The sequence below is a fragment of the Choloepus didactylus genome, chromosome X (assembly GCF_015220235.1).
Source record: "Choloepus didactylus isolate mChoDid1 chromosome X, mChoDid1.pri, whole genome shotgun sequence".
Classification (NCBI taxonomy): domain Eukaryota; kingdom Metazoa; phylum Chordata; class Mammalia; order Pilosa; family Megalonychidae; genus Choloepus; species Choloepus didactylus.
Genome location: NC_051334.1, coordinates 91,142,868 through 91,167,590, shown reverse-complemented (window position 1 = coordinate 91,167,590; position 24,723 = coordinate 91,142,868). Strand labels below are relative to the sequence as shown.

At 37.1% G+C, this 24,723-nt stretch overlaps 2 protein-coding genes across 6 annotated transcripts in view; both read right to left on the bottom strand.

Moving 5' to 3' along the window:
• Positions 1–13,552: 13,552 nt before the first annotated feature.
• LOC119522869 (TLR adapter interacting with SLC15A4 on the lysosome-like) lies at positions 13,553–16,916 on the bottom strand. Of its 2 annotated transcripts, none has more exons than XR_005214548.1 (2): positions 14,641–16,913; positions 13,553–14,507 (listed from the first exon to the last, which is right to left on the bottom strand). XR_005214548.1 is itself a non-coding variant. In XM_037821556.1 (2 exons), the coding sequence occupies exons 1-2, from the start codon at positions 16,037–16,039 to the stop codon at positions 14,680–14,682; spliced, it is 822 nt and encodes a 273-aa protein (XP_037677484.1). In that variant the 5' UTR covers positions 16,040–16,916; the 3' UTR covers positions 13,553–14,679. The 2 variants fall into 2 exon arrangements, 1 of the variants encoding a protein (XP_037677484.1); XM_037821556.1 differs by having other exon boundaries at positions 13,553–14,758; positions 15,297–16,916.
• Positions 15,916–24,723, bottom strand: part of LOC119522870 (SH3 domain-binding glutamic acid-rich-like protein) — a 218,851-nt gene continuing 210,043 nt past the window's right edge. The window contains exons 5-6 of one of the 4 annotated variants that reach the window (XR_005214549.1): positions 23,609–23,790; positions 15,916–16,018 (exon numbers count right to left, since the gene is read on the bottom strand). Coding sequence is in view for 2 of the 4 variants with exons in the window: in XM_037821557.1 (XP_037677485.1) it covers positions 23,620–23,741 (122 nt within the window). In the remaining 2 variants the exon portion in view is untranslated. Of the gene's footprint in view, positions 16,019–23,562; positions 23,791–24,723 lie in introns of those variants that run through there. The other 3 variants (XM_037821558.1, XM_037821557.1, XR_005214550.1) reach the window with 3 other exon arrangements.

Here is a 24,723-nt window from a genome sequence, read left to right as displayed (position 1 = left end):
TTTTGCCATCTTGACAAAGTCCTTTGAAGCACAAAAGTATTCAATTTTGTGGAGGTCCCATTTGTCTATTTGTTCTTTCATTGCTTGCGCTTTTTGTGTAAGGTCAAACAAACCATTGCTTACCACAACATCCTGAAGAAGCTTCCACACATTTTCTTCTAGGAGTTTTATGGTCCTGGCTTTCATATTTAGGTCTTTGGTCCATTTGGAATTAATTTTTGTATATGATGTGAGATAGGGCTCCACTTTCATTCTTTTGGATATGGATATCTAGTTCTCCCAGCACCAATTGTTGAAGAGACTATTCTTTCCCAGTTGAGTGGACTTGGCAGCCTTGGCAAAAATCAATTGACCATAGATGTGAGGGTCTATTGTTGATCTCTCAAATCAATTCCATTGGTTGATGTGTCTATCTTTATGCCAGTTCCATGTGCACTATAGCTTTTTAATATGCTTTAAAGTCAGGAAGTGTGAGTCCTTCAATTTCATTCTTATTTTCAAGATGTTTTTTGGGTATTTGTGGTCTCATACCCTTCCAAATTTTATAATTGGCTTTTCAATTCTGGCAAGGTAAGTTGTTGGAATTTTGATTAGTATTGTGTTGAATCTGTAAATTTGGGTAGAATTGATCTCGTAAGGATATTTAGTCTTCCAATCCATGAACATGGAATGTCCTTAAATTTAATTAGATCCTCTTTGTTTTCTTTTAACAATGTTTTGTTGTTTTTTGTGTGTATGTGTGTAAAGATCTTTTACCTCTTTGGTTAAATTTATTCCTAGATATTTGATTCTTTTAGTTGGTAGTATAAATGGAAATTTTCTTGACTTCCTCCTCAGATTGTTCACATTGGTATATAGAAACATGACTGATTTTTGTGTGTTTGTATTGTATCCTACCATGTTGTTGAATTCATTTATTAGCTCTAGTAGCTTTGTTGTTGATCTTTCAGGACTTTCTTTGTAGGGTAATATCATCTGCAAATAGGGAAACTTTTACTTATGCCTTTGTGATTTGGATGCCTTTGTGATTTGGATGCCTTTTATTTCTTTTCCTTGACTAACTGCTCTCACTAGAACTTTTAGCCCAATGGTGAATAACAGTGGTGACAGTGGGCATTCTTGTCTTGTCCCCTTTCTAAGAGGGAAAGCTTTCAGTCTTTTACCATTGATTGTGATAGCTATTGGTTTGTCATATATGCCTGTATATTATGAGGATGTTTCCTTCTATTTCTACCTTCCAAAGAGTTTTTTATCAAGAAAGATGTTGGATTTTGTCGAATGCCTTTTCTGCATCAATTGAGATGCAGGTTTTTCTCCTTCAGTTTGTTAATGTGGTGTATTACATTAACTGATTTTCTTGTGTTGAGCCACCTTTGCATACCTGGGACAAAATCCACTTGATTGTGGTGTATAATTCTTTTAATTTGCTGTTGGATATGATTCACAAGTAATTCTTTGAGGATTTCTACATCTATATTCATAGAGATATTTATTTACAATTTTCTTATCTTGTAGTATATTCATCTGGCTTTCATATTAGGTTCATGTTGGATTTGTAGAATGAGTTAAATAGTGTTCCCCTCTTTAATTTTTTGTAAAACTTTGCACAGGATTGGTATTAATTCTTCTTGGAATGCTTGGTAGAATTCACTTGTGAAGCCATTTGGTTTTGGGCTTTTCTTTCTTGGGAGATTTTTGATAACTGATTCAATCTTTTTACTTCTAATTCTTCTGTTGAAATTTATTTCCTCTGGAGTCAGTGTAGGTGAATCATGTGTTTCTAAAAATTGTACATTTCACCCAAGTTGTCTAATATGTCGGCATGCAGTTGTTCATAGTATCCTCTTATGATCTTTTTTATTTCTGTGATATCGTCCCTCTCAGTTATGATGTCCTTTATTTGCACCTTTTCTCTTTTTTTGTCAGTCTAGCTAATGGATTTTCAATTTTATTCATCCTCTGAAAGAACCAACCATTGGTTTTGTGAATGCTCTCTATTGTTTTCTAATCAATTTCATTTATTTCTGCTCTAATCTTTTTTATTTCTTTTCTTCTGCTTGCTTTGGGATTTATCTGCTGCTTTTTTTCTTCTTCCTCCAGGTGAGCTGTTAGGTTTTATATTTTAGCTTTTTCTTCTTTTTTGATGTACGCATTTAGCATTATAAATGTCTCTCTCAGCACTGCCTTCCCTGCATCCCATAAGTTTTGATATGTTGTGTTTTCATTTTCTTTCATCTCAAGATATTCACTGATTTATCTTGCAATTTTTCCTTTGACCAATTGATTGTTTAAGAGTGTGTTAACCGCCATACATTTGTGAATTTTCCAGTTATCTGCCCAATACTGATTTCCAGCTTCATTCTATTATGTTCAGACAAAATACTTTGTACAGTTTCAATCTTTTAAAATTTATGAAGAGCTATTTTGCGACCCATCATGTGCTCTATCCTGGAGAATTATCCGTAAGACTTTGAGAAGAATATATATCTTGCTGTTTAGGGGTGCAATGTCCTGTTTATATCAATTAGGTCTACTTCACTTATATTATTCGAGTTCTATGTTTCCTTATTATCTGTCTACATGTTCTATCTACTGATGACAGCAGTGTATTGAAGTCTTCAACTGTTACTGTAGAAGTGTCTTTTCTCCCTACAGTTTTGCCAGCATTTGCCTCATATATTTTGGGGCACCCTTGTTAGGTGCATAAATATTTATAATTGTTATTTCTTCTTGGTGCATTACCACTTTTATTAATATGTAGTGTCCTTCTTTGTGTCTTGCAACAGTTTTTAATTTAAAATCTATTTTGTCCAATATTAGTATATCTGCTCCAGCTATTTTTTTTTTGGTTACTGTTTGCATGGAATACCTTTTCAACCTTTCACTTTCAACTTATTTGTGTCCTTGAGTCTAAGGTGAGTCTCTAGTAGACAGCATATAGATGGATCATACTTTTTTAAATCCCTTCTGTGAATCTGTGGCTTTTTATTGGTGAGTTTAATCCATTAACATTGATGTTATTACTGTAAATGCAGTAGCTATTTCAATCATTTTATCCTCTGGTTTTTATATGTCATGTCATATTTTACCACTTTTTACTTTTTTAGTTACCCTTAATGATAATCTACATTTCTCCACTGTCTTCCAAGCCTCTCTCTCCTGTGTTTTCCATCTAGCTTGCAGAACTCCCTTTAGGATTTTTTGTAGGGCTGGTATCTTGTTCACAATCTCTCTCAGTTTCTGTTTATCTGTGAATATTTTGCATAAGACATAAATATACATGGCCAAGAAGTGCAACATGCACCAAATGCAATAAATCCTCATAGACCTACTCTGAGACACAAATGCCAAAGACTGAAGAACAGTTTTGCTGCCTAAAGTATTCTAGACTGGTACTTTTTCCCTTTCATTCCTTAAATATATCATACCATTGCTTTCTCACCTCCACAGTTTCTGATGAGAAATCAGTACTTAGTCTTATTGATGATCACTTGTATGTGATGAATCACTTTCTCTTGCTGCTTTTAGAATTATCTCTTTATCTTTGGCATTTGACATTCTGATTAGTATGTGTCTCAGAGTAGGTCTATGAGGATTTATTGCATTTGGTGCATGTTGCACTTCTTGGCAATGTATATTTATGTCTTATGCAAAAGTTGGGAAATTTCTGGCCATGATTTCCTCAAATATTCTGTCTCTTTTCCTTTCTCTTCTCATTCTGGGACACCCATGATGCATGTGTTTTGTGCTCTGTGTATCATTCAATTCCCTATACCCTGCTCAGTTTTCCCATTCTTTTCAGTCTGTGTTCTTCTGTCTTTAAGATTTTGAATGTCCTATCTTCACATTTGCTGATCTTTTCTTCTTCCTGTTCAAATCTGCTGATGTATGCCTCTAGGGTATTTTTAATCTCATCTATTGTGACTTTCATCCCCATATGTTCTGTTTTCTCTTTTGTGTGCTCTCAAATTCTTCTTTACGCTCATCCAGTGTCTTCCTAATATCTTTTAGTTCTCTAGACACATTATCTTTCATCGCCTTGAGTTGATTTAGGAAACTACTTTGAATGTCTTTGTTTCAAATTCTGTGACTGTTCTGACATTTTAATTTGTTTCTTTGACAAATTACCTTCCTGTTTCTTAATACATCTTGTAAATTTTTGCCTATGTCTATGCATCTGATTATCTTGATGAGTTTGTTCTGATGGTCAGTTTCTTTCTCTCAACTAGTGATTATTTTTTGTGTGTTAAGGCTTTGTGTTAAGGCTCTTCTTTGAATCTTGGCGCAACTTGTTCTAGACCTTTTGAATTGCCCATGTTTAACTGATCAGATTTTTTCACTTCTTCTTTATCTGATTCTTATCCTGGGTATGCAGTAAAATTTGTAAGATTGAGGTATTTGTGCAATTGTTTCACCATCGGTGGAACACTTCTTTTATTCTGTTCCTTCTCCAAGTATCTTGATCTAGTCTATTTGTCAATCTTTTGCCTCTATTTTTTTTTTAACTTTCCTTTCACTGCCTCTAGCTGCTTTTGCCTAGAGTGCAAATTCTGGAAGGAGGGTCACCCTGGAGGTGACCTTCCCTGGTCAGTATTTCCCAGGCAAAACAGGGCCAGAGACCCATGAAGGGAGCACAGACCAATTCCAAAGAACCCTGGGGAGAAGGTCTGGAAAGATGTCCAAAATCCTTTTTGATGGCTTCCTGAAGCTGCACTTTCCTGGCCTTCCCAGCAAATGGCATACTTCAGCAAAGTTTTTACTCATCCACCCCTGAGGAGATCTTGTGTGTTTGGAACTTCCAACACCTTCACCCTTGTCAGAGGAGAGGTTGAAACAATGGCCAGGAAATCCCTGTATGTGAGGGCTAAATCCATGGCTCAAAGTGAGGCCCAAGGGATCACAATTTGCCAATCAAAAGCTGTAATCTGTACTCAGCCATGCCCTGCCTTCCATTCTTGGGGAAGATGACCTCCACATCTACAGCAGTCAGCCAGGAACCAGACTGAGGTGTCTAGACTTGAGAGTGAGCGTTGGGTGCTGGCAGTTGCCACTGAGAACTTTACACACAGTTCTTTACCACAGTGTCTCAGCCTCTTCATCCTGCTTTTCCCTGGATGCTATATGATCCCCTGGCTTCCACTGTCCCAGAACAGTTGTTTCAGACAGTTTTGTCCTGTCCACTAGTTGTTTTTGAAAGAGGTAGTATGGTGCAGCATCCTACTTCATCATCTTTCCTAGAACACTGTGATTTCAGCTCCTTGCTTCCATGGCTTTCTTTCTCTCTCTGTAGTCATTCCACTTTTAAAGGACCCCAGAAATTGGATTAAGACCCATCCTGAATGAAGTGGGTCACACTTTAATTGAAGCAGCCTCATCAAAATGTCCCAATTACAGTGGGTTTAAACCTATAGAATGGACTAGATTTAAGTACATGGGTACATACAGCTTCACACCATCACAAGCACCACTGTCTTTCCCTGTTTCTATGAAGCTGTGGATATATAATGGAAGTTAGGAAAAACAAATGCTATAAATTACCTTTCTGCAGGTACTGCTGATTTGGCAAGACTGTTTTTAAAATAATGGTTCTGTGAATCTAAGATGGGTGGGGAAGAAAGCAAAAATATGAAGAGGCTCCTTGATAGGAGGAAGTCACAGATATAAATGGAATAGAAGTTAAAGAACAGTTATGGCTGGAGTGGTTGAACTAGAAATATGGGAAGATAAGAGCCTGTGGACAGAAAATAGAGTGTTTGATGGGGATTTAGAGCATTTAGCAATGCGGCAAGGACTGGCATGTGACCATGGGAATGGATGGCCATTGGAGAAAACATTGTCAAGAAACTAAAAATCTATGATATTGAATTGACCAACATGAGGATATTGAAGAAGAAACAGGATATTTGCAATATCTCACTTCTACTAAATGGAATATGAAAAAGGAAACCTTACAGTGGAGAAATCTAGGAGACACCAGGGTTAATATCATAAGTAATAAGTCATGATCATTTCATGTACCCCCTTATATGATGCAAAGAGAAGGGCATATAACCTCTGTGGTATTCTTCTTCAAAATTCATAACATCAGTCTAATTATGTAAAAATCAGACAAACTAAAATTGTGGGAAATATACAAAATACCAGAGCCCAAGTCGTCAAAAGTGTTAAGGTCACAAAAGTCAAGGAAAGATCAAGAAATTGACACATATTGGAGAAGACTAAGGAAAATTGGAGAAGACTAAGGAAACATGACTAAATGTGATGTGTTATCCTGGATTGGACTCTGAAACAGAAAAGGGGCATCAGTGGAAAAACCAGGGAAATCTGAATAAAATTTGTAGTTTAGATAATAATATTGTAACAATGTTTATTTCTTAGTTATGATATATGGACCATGGTTATATTAGATACTAACATTAGGTAAAGCTGGCGGAAAAGTATACAGGAATTCTCTGCATCTTCTTAGGAACTCTTCTGTAAAACAAAAATTATTTGAAAATTAAATGTTTTTCAAAACTAGAAAACAATCAAATGTTTCATGGATTCAGGTGAAAGGAAAAAATGAGACCTTGGGCAAGTCACATACCCTTTCTGACTCTATTTTTCCCAATCTGTACAGAGAAAGGGATGATATAGATCAGAGGTTCTTTATCAAATGTCTGTAGAACCTAGATAATTCTTTCAATCCCAAACCCAGCATCAGATTTAGTTGATTTGGGGTAGAGGTCAAGAAAATTTATCTCAGATACGTTCCTCACGTGGTTCTGATTCAGACCCATGTCAAGAAATAAGCTGTAAGAAATCTACCATTTTACAAACATTATTTCTCTGCAGACCATATAAAAGTATTTTCTAGTCCTTGGGATCTAGTGCTAGGGTTCTTCAGACAGGCTAGTTCAGTCACTGCTGTACATCAACCAGCTCTCAGTTTTCACTATCTGGTCCATCCAGATTCCTAAATATAACAAGGAAAAAAGATTTATCTTGTTCTCTTTTATCTGAACATTAGCACTACTGATGAAAGTGTTCCACATATATTTACATATTAAAGAGCAGTTTTAATGATCTAAGTGGCAGGAGTAGGTGAGAAGAAAGCAAAAATTTAACTGCTTATTCACACGATAATGGTTTGATTCTTTTTAAATAGATATGCTTTCCTCTTTGTGAGATTCTGTACTCACTATATTTCAACATCTTTTCCATTTTATCACCCCTCTATTGCTTACTTTGATTATTTCCTCATCACTGCTCAGTCAGCAAAATGAACTAGTGGGGAAATTGACATTGGATTTTCCATTAGTCATCAAATGCTGTTATTTCCCTTTGAGAACTTCCAAAAATGGCGTGTTAACAAAATATATGGTTTATCAACCTTTACTCCTAATGGAAATGATGAATGACTGCCACTGGTTGTGTGACAGCTGAGCCTCTCGTGGTTGGAGGTCAGCAGCAGCATCTTATGCCATCAATTGGGAGGATTTGAAAGCAGCCCTAAGGTCTCATGCCACTATGTGGGTGCCCACATGCCACTTTTGGCATGAATACCACACGTTAAATTTCCTATGGCTGCTGATGAAGATGATGATAATGATGGCAAAGATAACATTCTGGTATCCAGAGTGATATAAAAAGCAATGTAGGTCTGTGAAATTTGCTAGCATATAAAACCCTCGTTCTTTGATTTAAGAAGAGGAAAAGAAACTGGACTGGGAATGAGACCTGAATACCAGTGGCAGTTTGGTCATCCACTAGCTGTTTGTGCAATTTTCTTCCCTTTCTTTGAGCTTCAGTTTTTTTTTAATCTATACAACAAGAGTCTAGACTACATCAACATTTCAAACTATTATAAGGTGCCCCCTCAAGGGCTGTTTAAATGTGGGAAAGGGGGCAGAATCTTTATTCTCCCTTTTTCAGTCAGAGTAACTCTTCCATTGTTTGTTTTGCATATTGGGCTACTTATAAATGTGTGTGTGTGTGTTTGTGTGTGTGCATGTGTGTGTGAGATAGATAGATAGATAGATAGAGAGAGAGAGAGAGAGAGAGAGAGAGAGAGATTTAGTTCCCTAGATTGTTCAAGGGTGTAAATCCCCTGTCCTGATGATCTCTATGAAACTTTTCATCTGTGATGTCCTGAAACTACACTGCCTAAGCTTAGAAAGCAAAGACCTCCCAAGAACTCAAGATAAATACCTCCCTTCTTTATCCTTTATCAGATCTTTTGTCACTGTTGTAATATACTTCCGAAAGCACTCCTCGAACCATCCTGAGCCACAATTCATAACGCCAACTGTAAGGAAGGAGCATTAGATCTTATTGTATAAAATGGCCCTATTGTCCCCACAGGATAGACTTTAGATTTAAGCAGATTCAGAGCTGCCTAGGTAGTGGAAGTTTGAGGAACTAGGATGGGAACACTAATTGCTCATCCTATAGGATAGCTGGCTGAAGCCTATACTCCTTGTTTCAGAGAATAAAGCCTGTTGTTCCATGTTGGGCATATAGGATTTTAATTCATATCTTTCTGGGAGATGGAAATTCACACTCAGAAATAAATCTTGTCTAAGAGTGGATTTTGATTGGGGAAAAAAGAACTGAGTGCCTGAGGTAACAGGAGGAACAAGTCTCAGTTTCCTCAGGTATATAGTAGTAATGATGAGACACCATAATAAAAATAGCAATGATGTTGACCATTTATTGAGCATTTAATATTTACCAAGCATTGTAATAGGTACTTGACCTACACTATTTCATTTGGTCTTCACAAAAACCTTATGATGTAGGTGAATTGCCTATAACCAGGGTAGAGCATCTATTATTTAAAACTGATGTTGTTGTTGTTATTTATTTATTTATTTATTTAAAGAGTCTGGAATGGGGAACCTAGAGATGCTAAAAACAAATTTCACCAATTGTGATGCCCTGCTGTCATACTTCTTTGACAGTATGGAGTCACAACTCTCTATCAGGTGGTGTCCTAATTTCTGCCAATATTATGTTCACTTAGAAAATCAAACTATTATAGCTACCACCCCTTCAGTAAGTCTTACCACAAAGGTCCCCACTGGCCTCACTACACTTCAGTGCAATAGGAGATACTGTTTCATTAAGCTTAAAACATTTCTGTTTCTCTTATCCTGTGTTTACAATATGATTTCCCTTTAAGAAGCATTCAGCTTAAATTTCCTTCTATATCAGAAACATAATTTTAAATCAGAATGTTATAAAGTTTCTCAAGTGCTTCAAAAAAGGCTAGGAGAATCTTTTTCTTCATATAATATATCCTAGTAGAACACAAAAGTGTCCCCACCCAGCACTAAACACTAACAGCATGTGTAGACACCCACCTTTTATTCTACATTCAGGTGGTTCTGTTAAGTAATCAGAAGTTGTTTACAGAATCTTTTAGTCTACCAAGTCTTTTCACCTCCCTTTAATTCTCATAACAGCCCTGTCATATAGTTGGGACAGTTGGCTATCCTCATTTTGCAGATAAAGACATTGAAATTCAGAGTAGCAAAGTGCCTTATCAAGAAGTTAGTGAGTGGCTGAGTTGGAACTTTACTAAAACACAAATTCTCATGCCAAATCCTCTGCTCCTTCTAGTTCTCTTTTCCCATCTGTTTCCCTGAATGATTTACTCATGTACTAGGATTGAAACAAGGATTTCTATAAAGTCCCTAGGAGACAAATCTTTCTCCCCAACTCTCCTTCAAGGTAAGGACTTTATAAAAAAGTATGTTTGATTTTCAGCCTCCAGATTTCTTGCACTTTTCCCCCTTTGTTGCATCCTTCAATTTTCCACCTACTGTCTTCATGCTCTGCCCAATGCTCTACCTTCAATTTTCTGTCATCTTTTTAAATCATCCTTGAAAAAAAAGCAAAATGTATCATTTAACATAGGGTTGCCAGATAAAGTACAGGATGTACAGTTAAATTTGAATTTCAGAAAAACAACAAATATTTTTTAGTATCAATGTGTTCCAAATATTGCATGTGGACATACTTATACTAAAAATAATTTCTTATTTACATTAAATTCAAATTTAACTGGGCATCCTGTATTTTTATTTGCTAAATCTGGCAACCCTAGGTTAATGGCACAGGTTCTGATGACAGACTGACTTCATCTGAGTACTGACTCTGACTCTGACCAGCTACATGTTCTTGGGCAATTTCTTTTCAACTTCTCTGAATTTCAATTTCCTCCAATTCAAAATGGGAGTAATAATGTTACCTACCTAATAAGGTTAGATACACAATACCATACCTATTACTATTTCTGAATGATGATGACTGACAATAACTTGCTCCCTGTTACGTGGAGAGGCATTTTCACAGGTAACAATTTTTTAAGTTACATGGCTAAAGCTGTAAATTCGAAATTTACAAAATTTCTTATAGACAGTGGTCTTCTCAGGGCATGGACCTATTTGATATTTAAGTTTTAATATATACCTCTCAGTGTCTAAAACAGAAATAACTGTTTTGTTATGAAGAACACAAAATCAGTAACGATTAGGTATGATAATACATGTAAAGTGATAAATATATAAAGCAGAATATTCAGGGTAATCCACATCCAATACCCAAGATATGGTTCTCTTTTTAGCATATTGGGTCACTCAAATTTGTTCAATGGGTGGCAGACAATAATTCCAGAAGTCATCCTGGATCTGGGTAGCATAAAAGGAAGCAAATGGCCTTAGATCACATAGGAATAAAGATTCTAAACAAGGCAAAAGAGAATTAAGGAAGGTACCTAACAGGTAGGAGGGTCCAGTCAAATGTTTGAGGTTCAAGAACAGGTCTTCATTTACTTAGAAGCAGTTGCAAGAAAAAAGCAGTGCCCAGGTCTAAGAATAATAGGGTAATTGAACAAGTTTTGGAACAGGAAACCTCGATACTGAAGTAGGTAAAAGCAGAAGTGGGAGTTAAAATTTTTAACAACTTATATGGACAAAAAGTGTCAAAAGTAGTATTGGAGCTGGGTACTAGAGGCCCCTTGTATAGCTGTTTATTTGCTGGATCAAGAGGAGATACCAGGATCCAGAGAGAAGGGCCCCAGTGGTCAGTTATATGGCTTCCCTAAAGCAGAGTGGAACTCTTAAAGGAGAGGGGCAGTACCAAACAAGTCTCTGGGATCTTCAGCTGTCCCTTAATTTTTTTCAATTCTACTCAAAGTCTATTAAACAGAAATAGGTCCAATTTTCAATTGGATAGAGGAGCAAATTTCAGCAATTATTCTACCTATGAAATTCTGTCACTTTCAGTAAAAGCAAGGTTATGACAATTTATGTTCCTCATGACAAATTACCCCTATTCATTTGGGGAAGTAAAAACCAGAAATAAATAGCAATCCTGTAAGCTACAAATTTCCCAGCTTTAAATAGAAATAGCAGAACAATTCAAAGAAGTAACTGCCTATAGCATTAATTCAGCATTTTTAATTGGAGGTGATACACTTTAATTTGGTTCTTATCTTTTATAGATATTTTCTTAAATATAATTATTTAAAGGTGATATCATAACACTGCAACAAGTGATGCTGTATATTTATACTGTAATAAATACTAAACCAATATGTTATAGTAAGGCCACTTTTACAAATTTCTATCAAGCCTTGAGGAAAAGAGGACAATAACATGACTGGAGCCTCTTAGGCATTTTTTCAAAAGGACAGTTACCCCTATTAGTTATCTCTAGTTAACATGAAAACATTTTTTTGCCATCATTTCTCTTTTTGCTTTCAAATATTATTTTGTTTTTCATGGATTTTCACATATACAAGGTTGACTGGTTAATTTTCCTTGTCATTTCTAGTCATAAAAACATTAAATCACTTTTAATTTTATTTAATGGGTATTTATTGATTTTAACTTGTTGATTTCTTTCCTTCCTGTATTGACTAAAAGCAATTTTACAGTTAATGCACAATAATTCCAGTTTATTCCATATACTAATCCTCACCAAGCCATTCCTCAACTTCTCATCCAAGCATTTGTTAGGGGTACTATATTAGCTAGATGTACCTCCTAAAGAAGAAAATAAAGTCACCGTATTTGTGGGATTTTTATGGATGTAGGGAAATGCCTGTTTGGGTTATTATGGGGCCATTTCTGGTGGGGTAGACCCTAATAAAATCAATTCTTTTCCAATTTTGGTGATAGATTGCTAGTGAGAAACACTCATTAAAAGCAAACAAACAACAAAAAAGCCAGAACAAAAGATAAAAAAACCTTGTTTTCCACGAAAGTGTATTCCTCTATTATAAGACCTTCATGGTTGAAAAAGGAATTCTCTTTTCAAGGGATATAGGTGCCATGTATTCTAATAAAACAATGGTTTAATATTTAACAGATTTAAAATATTTTAAACCTTTTCATCATGAAATAAAATATATACAGAAAAGTGCTTATCACATAAATGTGAAGCTTTGTAATTTTTGAAATGTAAAAAATAGTCACTGTATTTGAAGATAAACATATATAAAGATCAACTCTCCCTGTGCCTCCAAAGCAGTCCCACAGAGGGAAAGAGCATGTAAAAAATATCCCTAGAGCACTGTTTACTTTGTTTCTCCACTTCCAAAAAACAATTTTAATAAGACCCAAATGTTAAGTATAAGATTGGAAAGGACCAGGAAAGTCTGCTTACAACCTTGAATGGAACAGCTTAGTGTTAGCTCCAGTCTCAAGAACTTCAGGTAGATGGACTTCTTTTGGGGACTAAACCATGAGTCATATCAAGCCTGAAAATCCCAGAAGAATAGTACAAATGTTTCCCTTTGATTCAGTTTCAACATTTCAAGAACAGTCCTGACAGAAAATTACCTGAGACTGGGTCAAATCCATTCTAGGCTTTCCAATAGTGATCTGAGATCCAAAGATGTCATATATATTAGACTGACCTATGCACATAGGGGAGGAGCTCTATGTTGGACATCATGCTTAACCTCCTCAACTGCTTACTGCCTGCAAAGAAACATAATGATCCTCCCCAACTGCTGAATCACTAGCATTTTCTATTTTCATAGAAGTACAATTAATACTTTCAACTCCTGCAAAAGTGAGGCAGAAATAAATTAATTATTCCACATGTTTTGCATTTTGAAGGGGAACACTCTGGTCCCATAAGCAATACCCATGATAAAAAACAGAATGAAGGGTGCCTACTTAAGGCCAAATTATGCTAAAATAACAGCCTCATATGCATATTTCACTCAAGCACTGTAGTCAGCAGGTATGAAGTCATGATAAAAAATAAACCTGAATTCATTATCTTTCCTTATATAAATATTGCATAATATTTAGGTGATTTTAATCTTAAGTGAGTATATTTAGATAATAAGCATTTTTGTGATATGGACAAGAGGGGGAAATTTGAAATTTGAGAGTATAATATATTTCTAAATTTGGTACTAGATAAATACTGTGGCTTTTTATATAATACTATGCAGTCTTCACAATATCTATTAATATATCTGCTTCATAAATAAAGTATTAATACATATCACTATACCTAAGAAAACTATTCACACCAGTAATGTTGTCCAATGGCATTTTATTTACTTTAGAAAAGATAAAGTTTAACATCAACATTTTATGATTTCAGTAACTTGTATTAATATGCACACATTTAACACTAGAGAAAACGATGCACACATAGTTTATCAATATCTACAAGACTCTAAGTCAGTTTTTCCAAAATCCTTATCCATTGTATTTTCAGATTCAAAAGTCTGAATGATGAAAATTGGTTGGGTGGATTATTTGAAAAGATGGCAGGGAAAAAAGTGATGATGAAGAAAACAAAACCAATCAGGGGTACTTGTTATGAGATCATAGAAATTTGAAGCGGGTGAAAATAAACCAAAGATTGGATTGTGTGATCAAAAAGAAGCTGTGAGGACACTGAGTTAACTCATTTTATAAAATTTAGTCAAAGATCAAATAGACAGTTGAAGTAGACTATGTGATTATTAATGCACAAATCTTATCAACATATAATACAATCATAACAATTCCATAACAGAAATTCATACCATTTTATTGCATAAGTTAAAGTGCGTGTCAATCATTTCACTATTTCCAGGAGAAGTGTGAGCTGTTAAGTATGGGGTCTTGTTCCAAGTCTGTAATAAATCACACCATTCCTTTAGGTATGTTTTGATAATTTATTTCATTTAGATTCCAAAGTCTTCATAACATCCTGTTGGCATTTATCCTAAGCCAGGATCATGATTGAAGATTATCTGAGAAGTGTAAATATTTGCCAAGAGGGACTCTTCATTTCTAGATGATGATTCTTTGTGCACATTGTTCACTTTACCTGTATACTTTTCTTCTTTCCATCCCTGAAAACAGCCAGGCATAATATGAATATATAAAAAAGTTGATACTTGTCCCAGGAGAGTTCAAAAGGATCCAGTTTCAATATATAATGCACTGGCATATTCTCCACTTTTCCTTAAGCTTTCCTTCAACATTTCCTTTAAACATCATTTAAATCTAGGTTTTGGTTAAGGTATTTCCTTGCATATGCTCCCACACCTAATCTTGAAATGTGTATAATAATTTCCCCTAGTCTATTCTGATTGTCAGTGTAAAAGATCTTATATGTTAAAAACAAAAGAAAGGATACTTAAGAACTTCTCATGTGTCTTTAATCAATGCTCCTGTCTCATAAAGCTTCTGGTGGTCCTTGCACACCACTGGAGTGCAATAATCCTCTCCTCATCCCACCTTTGTGGTAAATCAATCTGATGAGTTAGAAAGAGTGAAGTAATTAAATTGGAAAAGAAGTGGCAATTAGGTAAGCACATACGGAATACACAGATTTGAAAGTGGCAACCATCAAAGATGTTTAAAACAATTAAAGCATGCAGTTGTAAAACTTCATTTTTATATTTTCTTCTGCAATAATTCAGATGTAACATGGGTCAAAACATTTCTCAAGTAACTTAAAAACTGCACCCACATCAGGAGACCTGATGTGACATAAGCCAGAAAAGACTGTTATTCCAGTCTCTCAAGTCAGTCTAACCAAGGGTCGGTTACTACTGTATTTGTGATACAAGTTCTCTATTTGTCTGGTTTGATATTTGTAAATTAGGAGTGCTGAATTCAGCACTGTTGCCACAGGAAACATTTTGCAGATTACTTAGCACTAAAGAATGCAGGAGAGCTTCCTGAGCTTTTGATGCCTCAATTTTCTGCTCTTGAGAGATATGAAGGCTAATCTGGTTTACATTGTTCATTAGCAAATTGGAAGTCATAAGACTGGTTATAGAGAGGCACCTGGTGAGATTTTCTTCCAAAAATTGTTTGTAGAGTTCATCCACCTTTTTTTCCATATAAATATTAAGCATAGAATTAGAGAGGGGCTGCTTATGAAACACCATACTTTTTTCTCGGATTTCATCTCCATTCAAAATCTTTGGGGAAGGCAGGTTTTCTCCAGGCTCAATGACAGGATAATGACCCAGTGGTACGTCTACTGAAAGTAAAAGGGGACCATTAAAAGCATCATCATGTGTGGGTTCCACAAAGCAGCCTGAATCATACATGTTCCCCACGTGGTCACCTCCAATCTGTAGATCAGGATAATTCTGGCAAATACTTGTACACGACCAGGATTGATATAGATCCAATTGTCTTTCATCATGTTGTTTTCTCCTTGGAATGGGCAATGCAACTGACACATTTCCTGGAGGAGGTGTGCCTTTGCATTTCGCTACAGTTATCTCATTCACAGATTTTATTTGAGTTGTATCATTACTTTGTTCTGTTAAACTTTCTTTCATAAACTCTTCTTGATTTTCCATCTCAGGGGAAAATGAATTGTCTTTATCTAAAAGCTGCTTTTTCCAGGTTTCCTTTTCATTATTTGAGGTCTTCTTACACTCAAGTGGTTTGCAAAATTTTGTGTATTTCTGTTCTTTGTATAGGAGTTCAATTAGGAAGGCTTCTGCAAGCATTTTATTAGTCAAGTTTTCTAAATAAAACCATGCAGTATATTCCTGTAATATAAAAGAACTCATTAGTGCTGTACATTAACATGTCAAATAAGGATTTGTCTCCTATATGAAACAAAATTGATTTGGGGTTGCTCAAAAGATAGAGAATAAGACCAGGAGTAAGGAGACTTGGGCTCTGGTTCTGCCACTGACTGTTTTCACATCAGGTAATTTATTTAATCATGTCTGGGTCTCAATTTTCTCATCAATTAAATGATGATAATACTTCCTCTACCTGGTTAACAGAATTATTGTCAGGGTAAAATTATATGGAGGGCATGTACATGTTTTTTAAAAAGTACAAATTTATACAAACGTAATTATTTTTAACATGTATTCTACTGCATCTAATAATTTATTTAAAAATCATCAGAATGCCTCTAACTTCAAAGACCGTACTTGAAACCAAGCCTACTCTGAAGGAATTAGCTTTAACTGTGCTTTTAATTAATATGGTATTTGAGTTACACATTGAAAAAAATTACTATACCTTAGAATGTGTATAAGAAATGGACGTTTATATATAGTTTGAACTCATGCAAATTTTCATTTAAACTATAAATGTAGCCATTTACTTTTTCCAATAGTATAAACGCAAATAAATTTGTCAAATTTTCTCTCCCCTTCCCCTTCTTTTTGACTTACATATTCCTCCCCAAGAACTTATTTTAATCTTTTGCCTGGCTTTTTAAAGCAGTTTTGGGAATTCTTATTTCCCCTATAAACTCTACAAGAGTGAGAAAGGAAAAAGCAGACTTGATTCAAGAATCAAATTTTTCCTCTTAAAGGTATATACTCTCAGCTATAAATGGTTCCAGAAAATCTATTTGTATTCATATTAAGACTTTTTAGGACTTTTAATAATTAAGAAAATAAATCAATATAAAGAAGAAAATAAATCAATATAAAACAAAATATGTAAGAATTAAGACTTACCGTTTTCAAATGTCAGGATACCTAAAGATTTAGTGTTCTGAGATTCCAACAGTCCAAACACAGGAAAAGTCTCTTGATTCGTTTGTTACTCAGCTTTTACTTACACTTTGGAAAGACAGCTTTAACCACACAAAATAGTTCTGCTTTCCATTCATACCCTAGAAATGAACCGAGCTAAAAGGAAAATGATGTGGGTTGATCACATGCAAAATGATCACATACCAAAAGAGGATCTTGAAAGTTTTATTCAGGTTGCAAATGACAATGAGAGTGGGAAAATATTAACAGCAGTAGTATTTTCTCATGCAAGTGAAGGTAGACACAAGGTTATTTTAAAATTTTTAAGTGGAAAAAAGCAGCATTTTTTGGTAACAGTGAATAATTAGAAATAATCTAAATGATTATCAATAGTAGAATGGTTAAATAAATTATGGTACATGTATAATATGAAATACTGAGCAGTTTTAATGATGTATGATAAGCAACTTTTGAGTAATTACTACATTACAGTCATTCTAATGTTCTACATATATTAATTTAATGCTTCTAACAATACTAGAAAGCAGGAGCTATTATCCCCATTTTACAGAGGAGGAAACAAAGTTACACACTTGCTGGATCACAAAACTAGCAAAGGGTGGAACTAGGATTTGCATTAGCTGATTGGATTCAGAATCCATGCTCTTAATCACTATCCTATACTACCTTTATGTATACTATTAGAATGCAAGTTGCAGAACAATATATGCAGCATGGTTCCATCATTTATTGAGTGTTTATCATGTACTAGGCATTGTTCTTAAATACTTTATACATGCTAACTCATTTAATTTTTATAATGTCTCTGTGAAACAAGTATTGTTATTCCAATTTTATCTATGAGGAAACTGAGTCACAGAGAAGCTAGATAACATGTCCAAGTTCACATAGCTCTAAGTGGTAGAGTTTGGGTTTGAACTCAGGCAGCCCGTTTTCAAAGCCCTTGAACTATTTCCCTGATTTTTTCTCCCCTTTAACTGACTTGATATATTTAACCATGTGTGTGGAAAAGGATACAAATCAGACTGTTAATAGTGCTTTCCTACAGGGAAAGGATGGCAAGAGTACGTGAAGGGGCAATTTTACTTTTTACTCCCTATATTTCTATATGGTTTGAATTCTTTTACAATGACTATGGTTTCATGTATTATTTGCATGACTGAAAAAATAAATAATTCACACACATAAAAGCACAAGGAAAAAAATCTTCATTTAAAATGCTTTTTCCCAATCTCACAAATGTCTTGTTTATTCTTTAGAATGATTTTAAACCCAAATACAAGCTGCTGAAGTAGAGTGGGAAGCATAAACAAAATTCCTATATAGTTCTTTTGGTTTTAATTCTGAATACAGCTTTATATCTTCATAGCATTTTACCATTTGAAATAATTATCACAACCCTCCTATAGAGTAGGTTAATTCTAATTTTGCACATGATATCTAACTTTCTTTTAGGGTTTCAAAGATTTCCACTTGTAAGAAATACTGCATTAGTTTAGCTTGGAGCCAAGGGAATAGCTCACAATGAAATGAGGAACTACATTCCAATCCCACACCAGAAAGATAATGAAACCAATTTAAAAAGCAGATTTTTTTTTTACCACTGCTACCCACACGGGAATATTAAAAGAAAGTGGAGGTCTCAAATTCCTCCTAACCTAGACTCCTTCATTAGTTAAATTCCATCTCCTTTACCTCTCTCACTCCAACATCTCCTGATTCAAGTTCTAGCAATTCCCTGTCCTAAATATCTCCACCTACCATTGTGGGCTTTCATTCTTGGATTGCTTCAGCTGCTTTCAATCTTGCCCCCTGCCAATCCACTTGCCATGCTAGATTGACCCACCTTTTACACAAAACTGCTAAATCCTTCAATAAGTCTCTTATCAGCGATGGGAGTAAAAACAATAACAGCTACAATTTAGTGAGTGCCTCATAAGTGAAAGACACTCTTAGGCAATTTCTGCACTTACTTAATCTTCACAGAAAATCTGCAACTTATGATTGTCCACATTTTGAAAACAGGAAACAGCCTCAAAAAGAATAAATCCAAAATCTAAAATAAAAGCTGAAGCCCTCTGTGATTTGCCCCGTTTACTTTCTCAGCTTTATATTCTAGTTCTCCACTTGCTACCAAAGCTCCAATTTCTATGTTGCTTCATGACTGTTTCTTCTACCTAAAATCCTCTTATTCTTATAATTTCCTGGCTGACTATACATTCTTCAGGCTTCAGTTTAACTCTCACTTCTTCAGGGATATTTTCTTTCACCCACCTAGCCTGGTGTAGGCTTCTCTACATTGCATTTACCTCGTATTATTTCTCTGTGAGTTCCTTGAAGATAAACACCCATGTGTAACTGTTACGGTGCCCGCGAGTTAAGGTACAAGACAGCCAAACAATTTAAAGAGCCTTTATTAGTCAGCTAGCTGGCGGCTACTGCCTGTCACTCCGCGCAGGGAGTTTAGTAAGCAGCAGCAGGGACCGGAGATTGCTTGAGACTTATATAGGCAGAAATCACATCCTGAAAATGCAAGCAAGCTACTTTGACAAAAGCAGAGTTGGCGGTTAATTAATGGGTGCTTAAGATCTTTAGCAACCTTGAGAAATTTTCTCAAGGCTGGTGCAATGGTTAATTATTGGAACAGTTACGCTTGGCTAATGCATACATCCGCAAGTCTCACTCCCTAAAACGGCACAGTTTCACTCCCTAAAACGGCACAGTTTCACTCCCTTCCTCTCAGGGCTTTAATGTTTACTTTGCAGTCATTACCGGTTGAGGGGGAAGGGGACTCTCTTGTTACAGATTAAGGGGAGGGAGCCCACTTCATTCCCCACTGGTTTTTAGGGAGAATAAAATCATTGTTTCTTTCGAGGGTTAAGTATTGATATTGATATTGGGACTGCAAAACCATAAGCTTTACGCTTTGAATACGCCGTTGGACAAATTTAACTAAACTGTTTATAACACAGGGGCCTATGATTAAGGCTAACATGATAAGAGCCAGGGGTCCAGCAACTGCTGATATTAAGGTAGTTAACCATGGAGATTGAGAAAATATACTTTCAAACCAATTTGCCTCCTTTTTCCTTTGCTCTTCTCTATCCTGTATTCTCTTTCGGAGTTGGCTTAAACTTTTTTTAATTACACCTGAGTGGTTAGTATAAAAACAGCATGCTTCCCCCAAGGCTAGACAAAGCTCTCCCTGCTTTAAGAATATAAGGTCGAGTCCCCTCCGATTCTGGAGCACTACTTCTGCTAATGAGCTTAAGGACTCCTCAAATTTAGTAACGCTCTCTTTTAAGGTTTTTAGATCCTGGTTGATCTGAGTACTAAGGCTTTTAAAATTTTGGTCCCCTGTGACAAGTGCTGTGGTTCCTACTGCGGTTGCCCTGGCTGCCCCAAGCCCGAGGAGTACCGGCACTAACACTGGTTCTTTTTGCTTGACTCGTCGGAGGCTAATTAGCCCGAGGTGCTTTCTACCTCCCTTGCTAGAGTAGTACAGAGGTACAGGAATTAGTATAAGGAGAAGTAGATAGGGGGAATTGAGGGGACTGGAAGCATGTTCCTTGTCCTTGAAAGTCACCTAAAGTAAGCTTAGGGGTAGTGCCCCAGGGACAATAGTGAGAATTTTGGTGAATATTTGATAGGGAGATATTTTGAATGTCATTGTTAGTTACTCCTATACTCCGGTTAGCTCCCAGGCCTGTATAATGGGGTGGTTCGGGGTTTAGACATAGCCAGCAATCTTCAGTTAAGTTGGGGGAAGTTTGGTTTAAGAATTTAAACATGAGTTTACGTGTATTGAATAGAGACTCTTGTGGGAAGTTTGGAGGTGGAGGGAGGGGAGTTGCTTTTGGAGATAAGGGGTGGCTTTTTATGGTGGAGTAAGGACGGGTAAGTGGGAAAGGAGCAGTTGTTACAGGTATTTTGATGTCGATGGGGTCCAGGGGGCCTATTGGATTTAAGGGCTTAGGAATTTTCCTTTTTTGAATAGTGAATAACACTCCGGGGTCATATCTTGATACATATAGGCGCAATCCCCACGTTTTTCCCGCCAACCACTGGGAATCTTCCCAATACTGCTGTGGTTCAACAGTAACAGGGTTACAGTTCCCAATTACACAATTTTTGATAGGAGCTTCTGGCCTTATCTCCCTGGTTACCTTTAATAAATGATCTACATTTTTCCATGGGGCTATGGTTTCACAGCCCCAACTATAACAGAAATAATCATCCTCTCCCCCACACTTTGAGGCACTTCTTTGCGGACAGATGTAATGTTGACTATGCCATAGCCCTCGTTCCAGTTCTAATTTACCACAACCGAAGCCCCTAAGCTCTACCCTTCCCCCTCTCAAATAGGTATTTACAGCTTCTGGTAGATTCCAGAGTCTCCCAAAGAGTTTACATAGGTCAAAAACAAATTTAGGGCTGCCAGGGGTGCTAATCTGGCTGACCACTGTTCCATCAATGGTGCGAGTTAACTGCCACGTATAATTAGTGGCTTGATGGGGGTTCTCGGCGGCTAGCATTGTTACTAGAGTCAGCATAATGGCGTACGTCGCTGCAGCCGAAGTTTTAGGGGATCTGATGTTTTTTTGTATGGACCATTCTGTGTTCTGGTCGGAGTCTGCCTTTTTAATTTGTGAGCGATGTATCCAAAATCTTTTACCTGCGACTTTCATGGCAGTCGGTGTACTTAGAATCACCTGATAAGGCCCAACCCAGCGTGCCTCGAGGGAGGAGGGATTCCTTTTTTTGATCCACACTAAATCACCAGGTTCAGCAGTAGGGGTTTCTTCTTCCGCGGTGTCAGGTTTCGGACGGTGGGCGCTGACTACGTGATGGATGTTTTTGGAGCTGTAGTGTAAAGCCTGTAAGGACTTGAGAAGTTCAGAGTTAGACAGGGAGGCAAGCTGCTCCTCCCCTAACTTGGGGAGGAGCGGGGGTGGCCTGCCGAACATGGCTTCATATGGAGTAATACCTTTTACATAAGGAGTACACCTAGCTTTAAGTAAGGCAAACGGAAGAAGGCTCACCCAGTTTCCGCCAGTTTCTAATTTAAGTTTGGTGAGGGTTTCCTTAAGTGTCCGATTCATTCTTTCTACCTGTCCTGAGCTTTGCGGTCTGTAGATGCAGTGTAGCTTCCATTTGATTCCTAATGCTTTTACCAAGTTTTGGGTAACTTGGGCTATAAAAGCCGGACCATTGTCAGACCCCATTGCTACCGGTAGGCCAAACCGAGGGACAATTTCAGCCAATAATTTCTTAGCTACTACCTGAGCTGACTCTGACCGAGTTGGGTAGGTTTTAACTTATCCTGAGAAGGTGTCCACCAGCACAAGTAAGTACTTGTATTCCCCTGGTCTAGGAGGCAGTTTTGTGAAGTTTATTTTTTATTGCTTTCCTGGAAGTTGACCTCTTAGGCGGTGACGGGGGGCAGCAGGGGTACTTACATGACTTGAGTTGACTTGAGCACAGACGTGACATTTTTTGCTTACTTCTTTTGCTAACTGAAAAAGCTTAGGTATGTAAAAGTCAGTTTTTAGCAGTTTAGCTAATTTTGTCCTTTTCAGGTGTGTACTTTGATGCGTTTGGAAAATTAAGTTTCTTCCCAGTGCTTCTGGTAGGAGGATTTTGGAGTAGCCGAAAATTAGAGTTTGAATAAGTTGGGGTAGCTCTTAGTACCCGGGGCGGTAGGAGGGGCAAAGCTTGAAGAGGCCCCACTGGTTTCAGGGCTGCTTCTTTGGCCGTCTGGTTGGCGAAAGCATTTTTTTTTTTGCTTCGGGCGTATTTTTTTTTCTGGAGATTAGGAGACCACATTCCTGGTAGATGGTTTCATGCAAGTATGCGGTGGCAAATGCATACCGGCTGTCTGTGTAGACAGTTAGGCCAGCCTGCCGCAACCGGATTGAGGCGCTTTGAAAGATAGGCTACGACCCATTTCATGGCCCCAAGTGCTGTGTTAACACTCCTTTTGCTGCCCTTTGTGCCTTGGCTATATGCAGCTTGAATGGCTTTTTGAAATTTGGGAGTGCTAAGGCTGGGGCTCCAGTGAGTGCCTTTTTTAGAGTCTGAAAGGCTCCCTCCTCTTTACAGAATGTGTATTGGTTTTGGCTTAGAGGGGGCCCTCTTTGTCCTTCTTTCTTACTGGACAGTCTATTACCTCCTCCCGACTTTTTTTTTCGAATTTTTGGTTCCTTTTTCGGTTTTTATTCCGCGCCTGGTTTTCACTCATGGCAAGTAGGACCTTTGCCATTTTTTTTTAATTTAAGTCTTCGGAACACTCTCTATTAGTGAAAACTTGTTGAGCAACCTTCACCAACTCGCTTAGTACCTTTCCCTCAAAGCCTTCTAACTTCTGTAATTTTTTCTTTATATTTGGGGCTGACTGGGCGACAAAAGCAATATTAATTGCTCGCCTGTTTTCTGGCGCCTCCAGATTTATAGGGGTGTATAATTGGTAAGCCTCCTGGAGGCACTCTAGAAAAGTGGCAGGGGACTTAGTGGCCCCCTGAGTTACCTCAGTTACCTTGGACATATTTGTAGGCCTCCGCGCTGCTGCTCAGAGAGCCCCCATTAGAGTCTGGCGGTACCGTTCGAGAGCCTCCTTACCTTAATTCATGTTAGGGTCCCACCGGGGTCGGGTGAAAAGAAAAACGGTTTTGAGGCGGTCTGCTTCCGTGGTAGGTAGATCGTCTGGCCCCACGACTAGTTTCCGTCCCTGGGCACGGATTCTCTTCTTCTTCTGATGTGAAAAAGGTTTGCAGAAGTTGTTGATAGTTGTCCTATGTGGGCTGATGGGTAAAGAAAACGGACTCTAACAAAGAGATTAGTTTTTGGGGGGTTTGACCCTCTTGTATTCCTAGCAACTAAAACAGTAGGTGCTTAATAAATATAAACTGAAGCAATCAATATAAAGTATACTGTCTGGGCTTTTGCCCAGAATAAATACTAAAAGTTTCAGCTGGAGCAGGGTTGGATGGAGAGACCAGAAACTAAATTCTGGGTCCCTCCTTGAGGAGGGAGTTAGCAGCAGGGACCCCTGCTCAGCCCGGGGAGGTAGAGCAGCCGGGCCCCAGCATTAGGGGCCCGAACGAATAAAGGACTGAGTCTTTCCCCGAGGGGCATGGCACCTCAGGCCTGGCTTCAGGTGGGCTGCGGCGCCGGGAGTTTGGAGGGGGGGCACATGTAAAATACAGTAAGAACACTGGGTCAGAGTCTCATTTAATGAACCTCTGTGATAATTTTTCACTGGAAGGAGAGTACTTTTTTTCACACAAGGTCAAGGGATGAGGATTTGATCCAAATAGAATTTTGTTGGATTACTCATTTCAACATATTTGAATTTGAATGCAGCTTGCTAGGTTCACTATTAGCAACATTGCACAATTACTTTATGTTATTTAAGAACCATAGAAAGGAATGTTCTAGAAATCTCTTAACTTAAATTTTAAAACAAAACTAAATATTTGCTAAGGGCATGATCTTATTATTAATTTACAATTCAGCCATCAGCAAAAATTTAGTAAGTGGAGCAATTTCATGGATTTCTAAACATGACATAAAAACATGACTGCATACTTACTATTTATTGCACATTTCACTTTCTTGATAGAGTTAAAAAATTTCAAGTTGATGGATTTCATAAAGTAGGTGGCAACTTAACATTTTACTGTACTTTACATTCACTTTGCTAAACAAAAGCCTTTAAACAGGCCACAAAACAC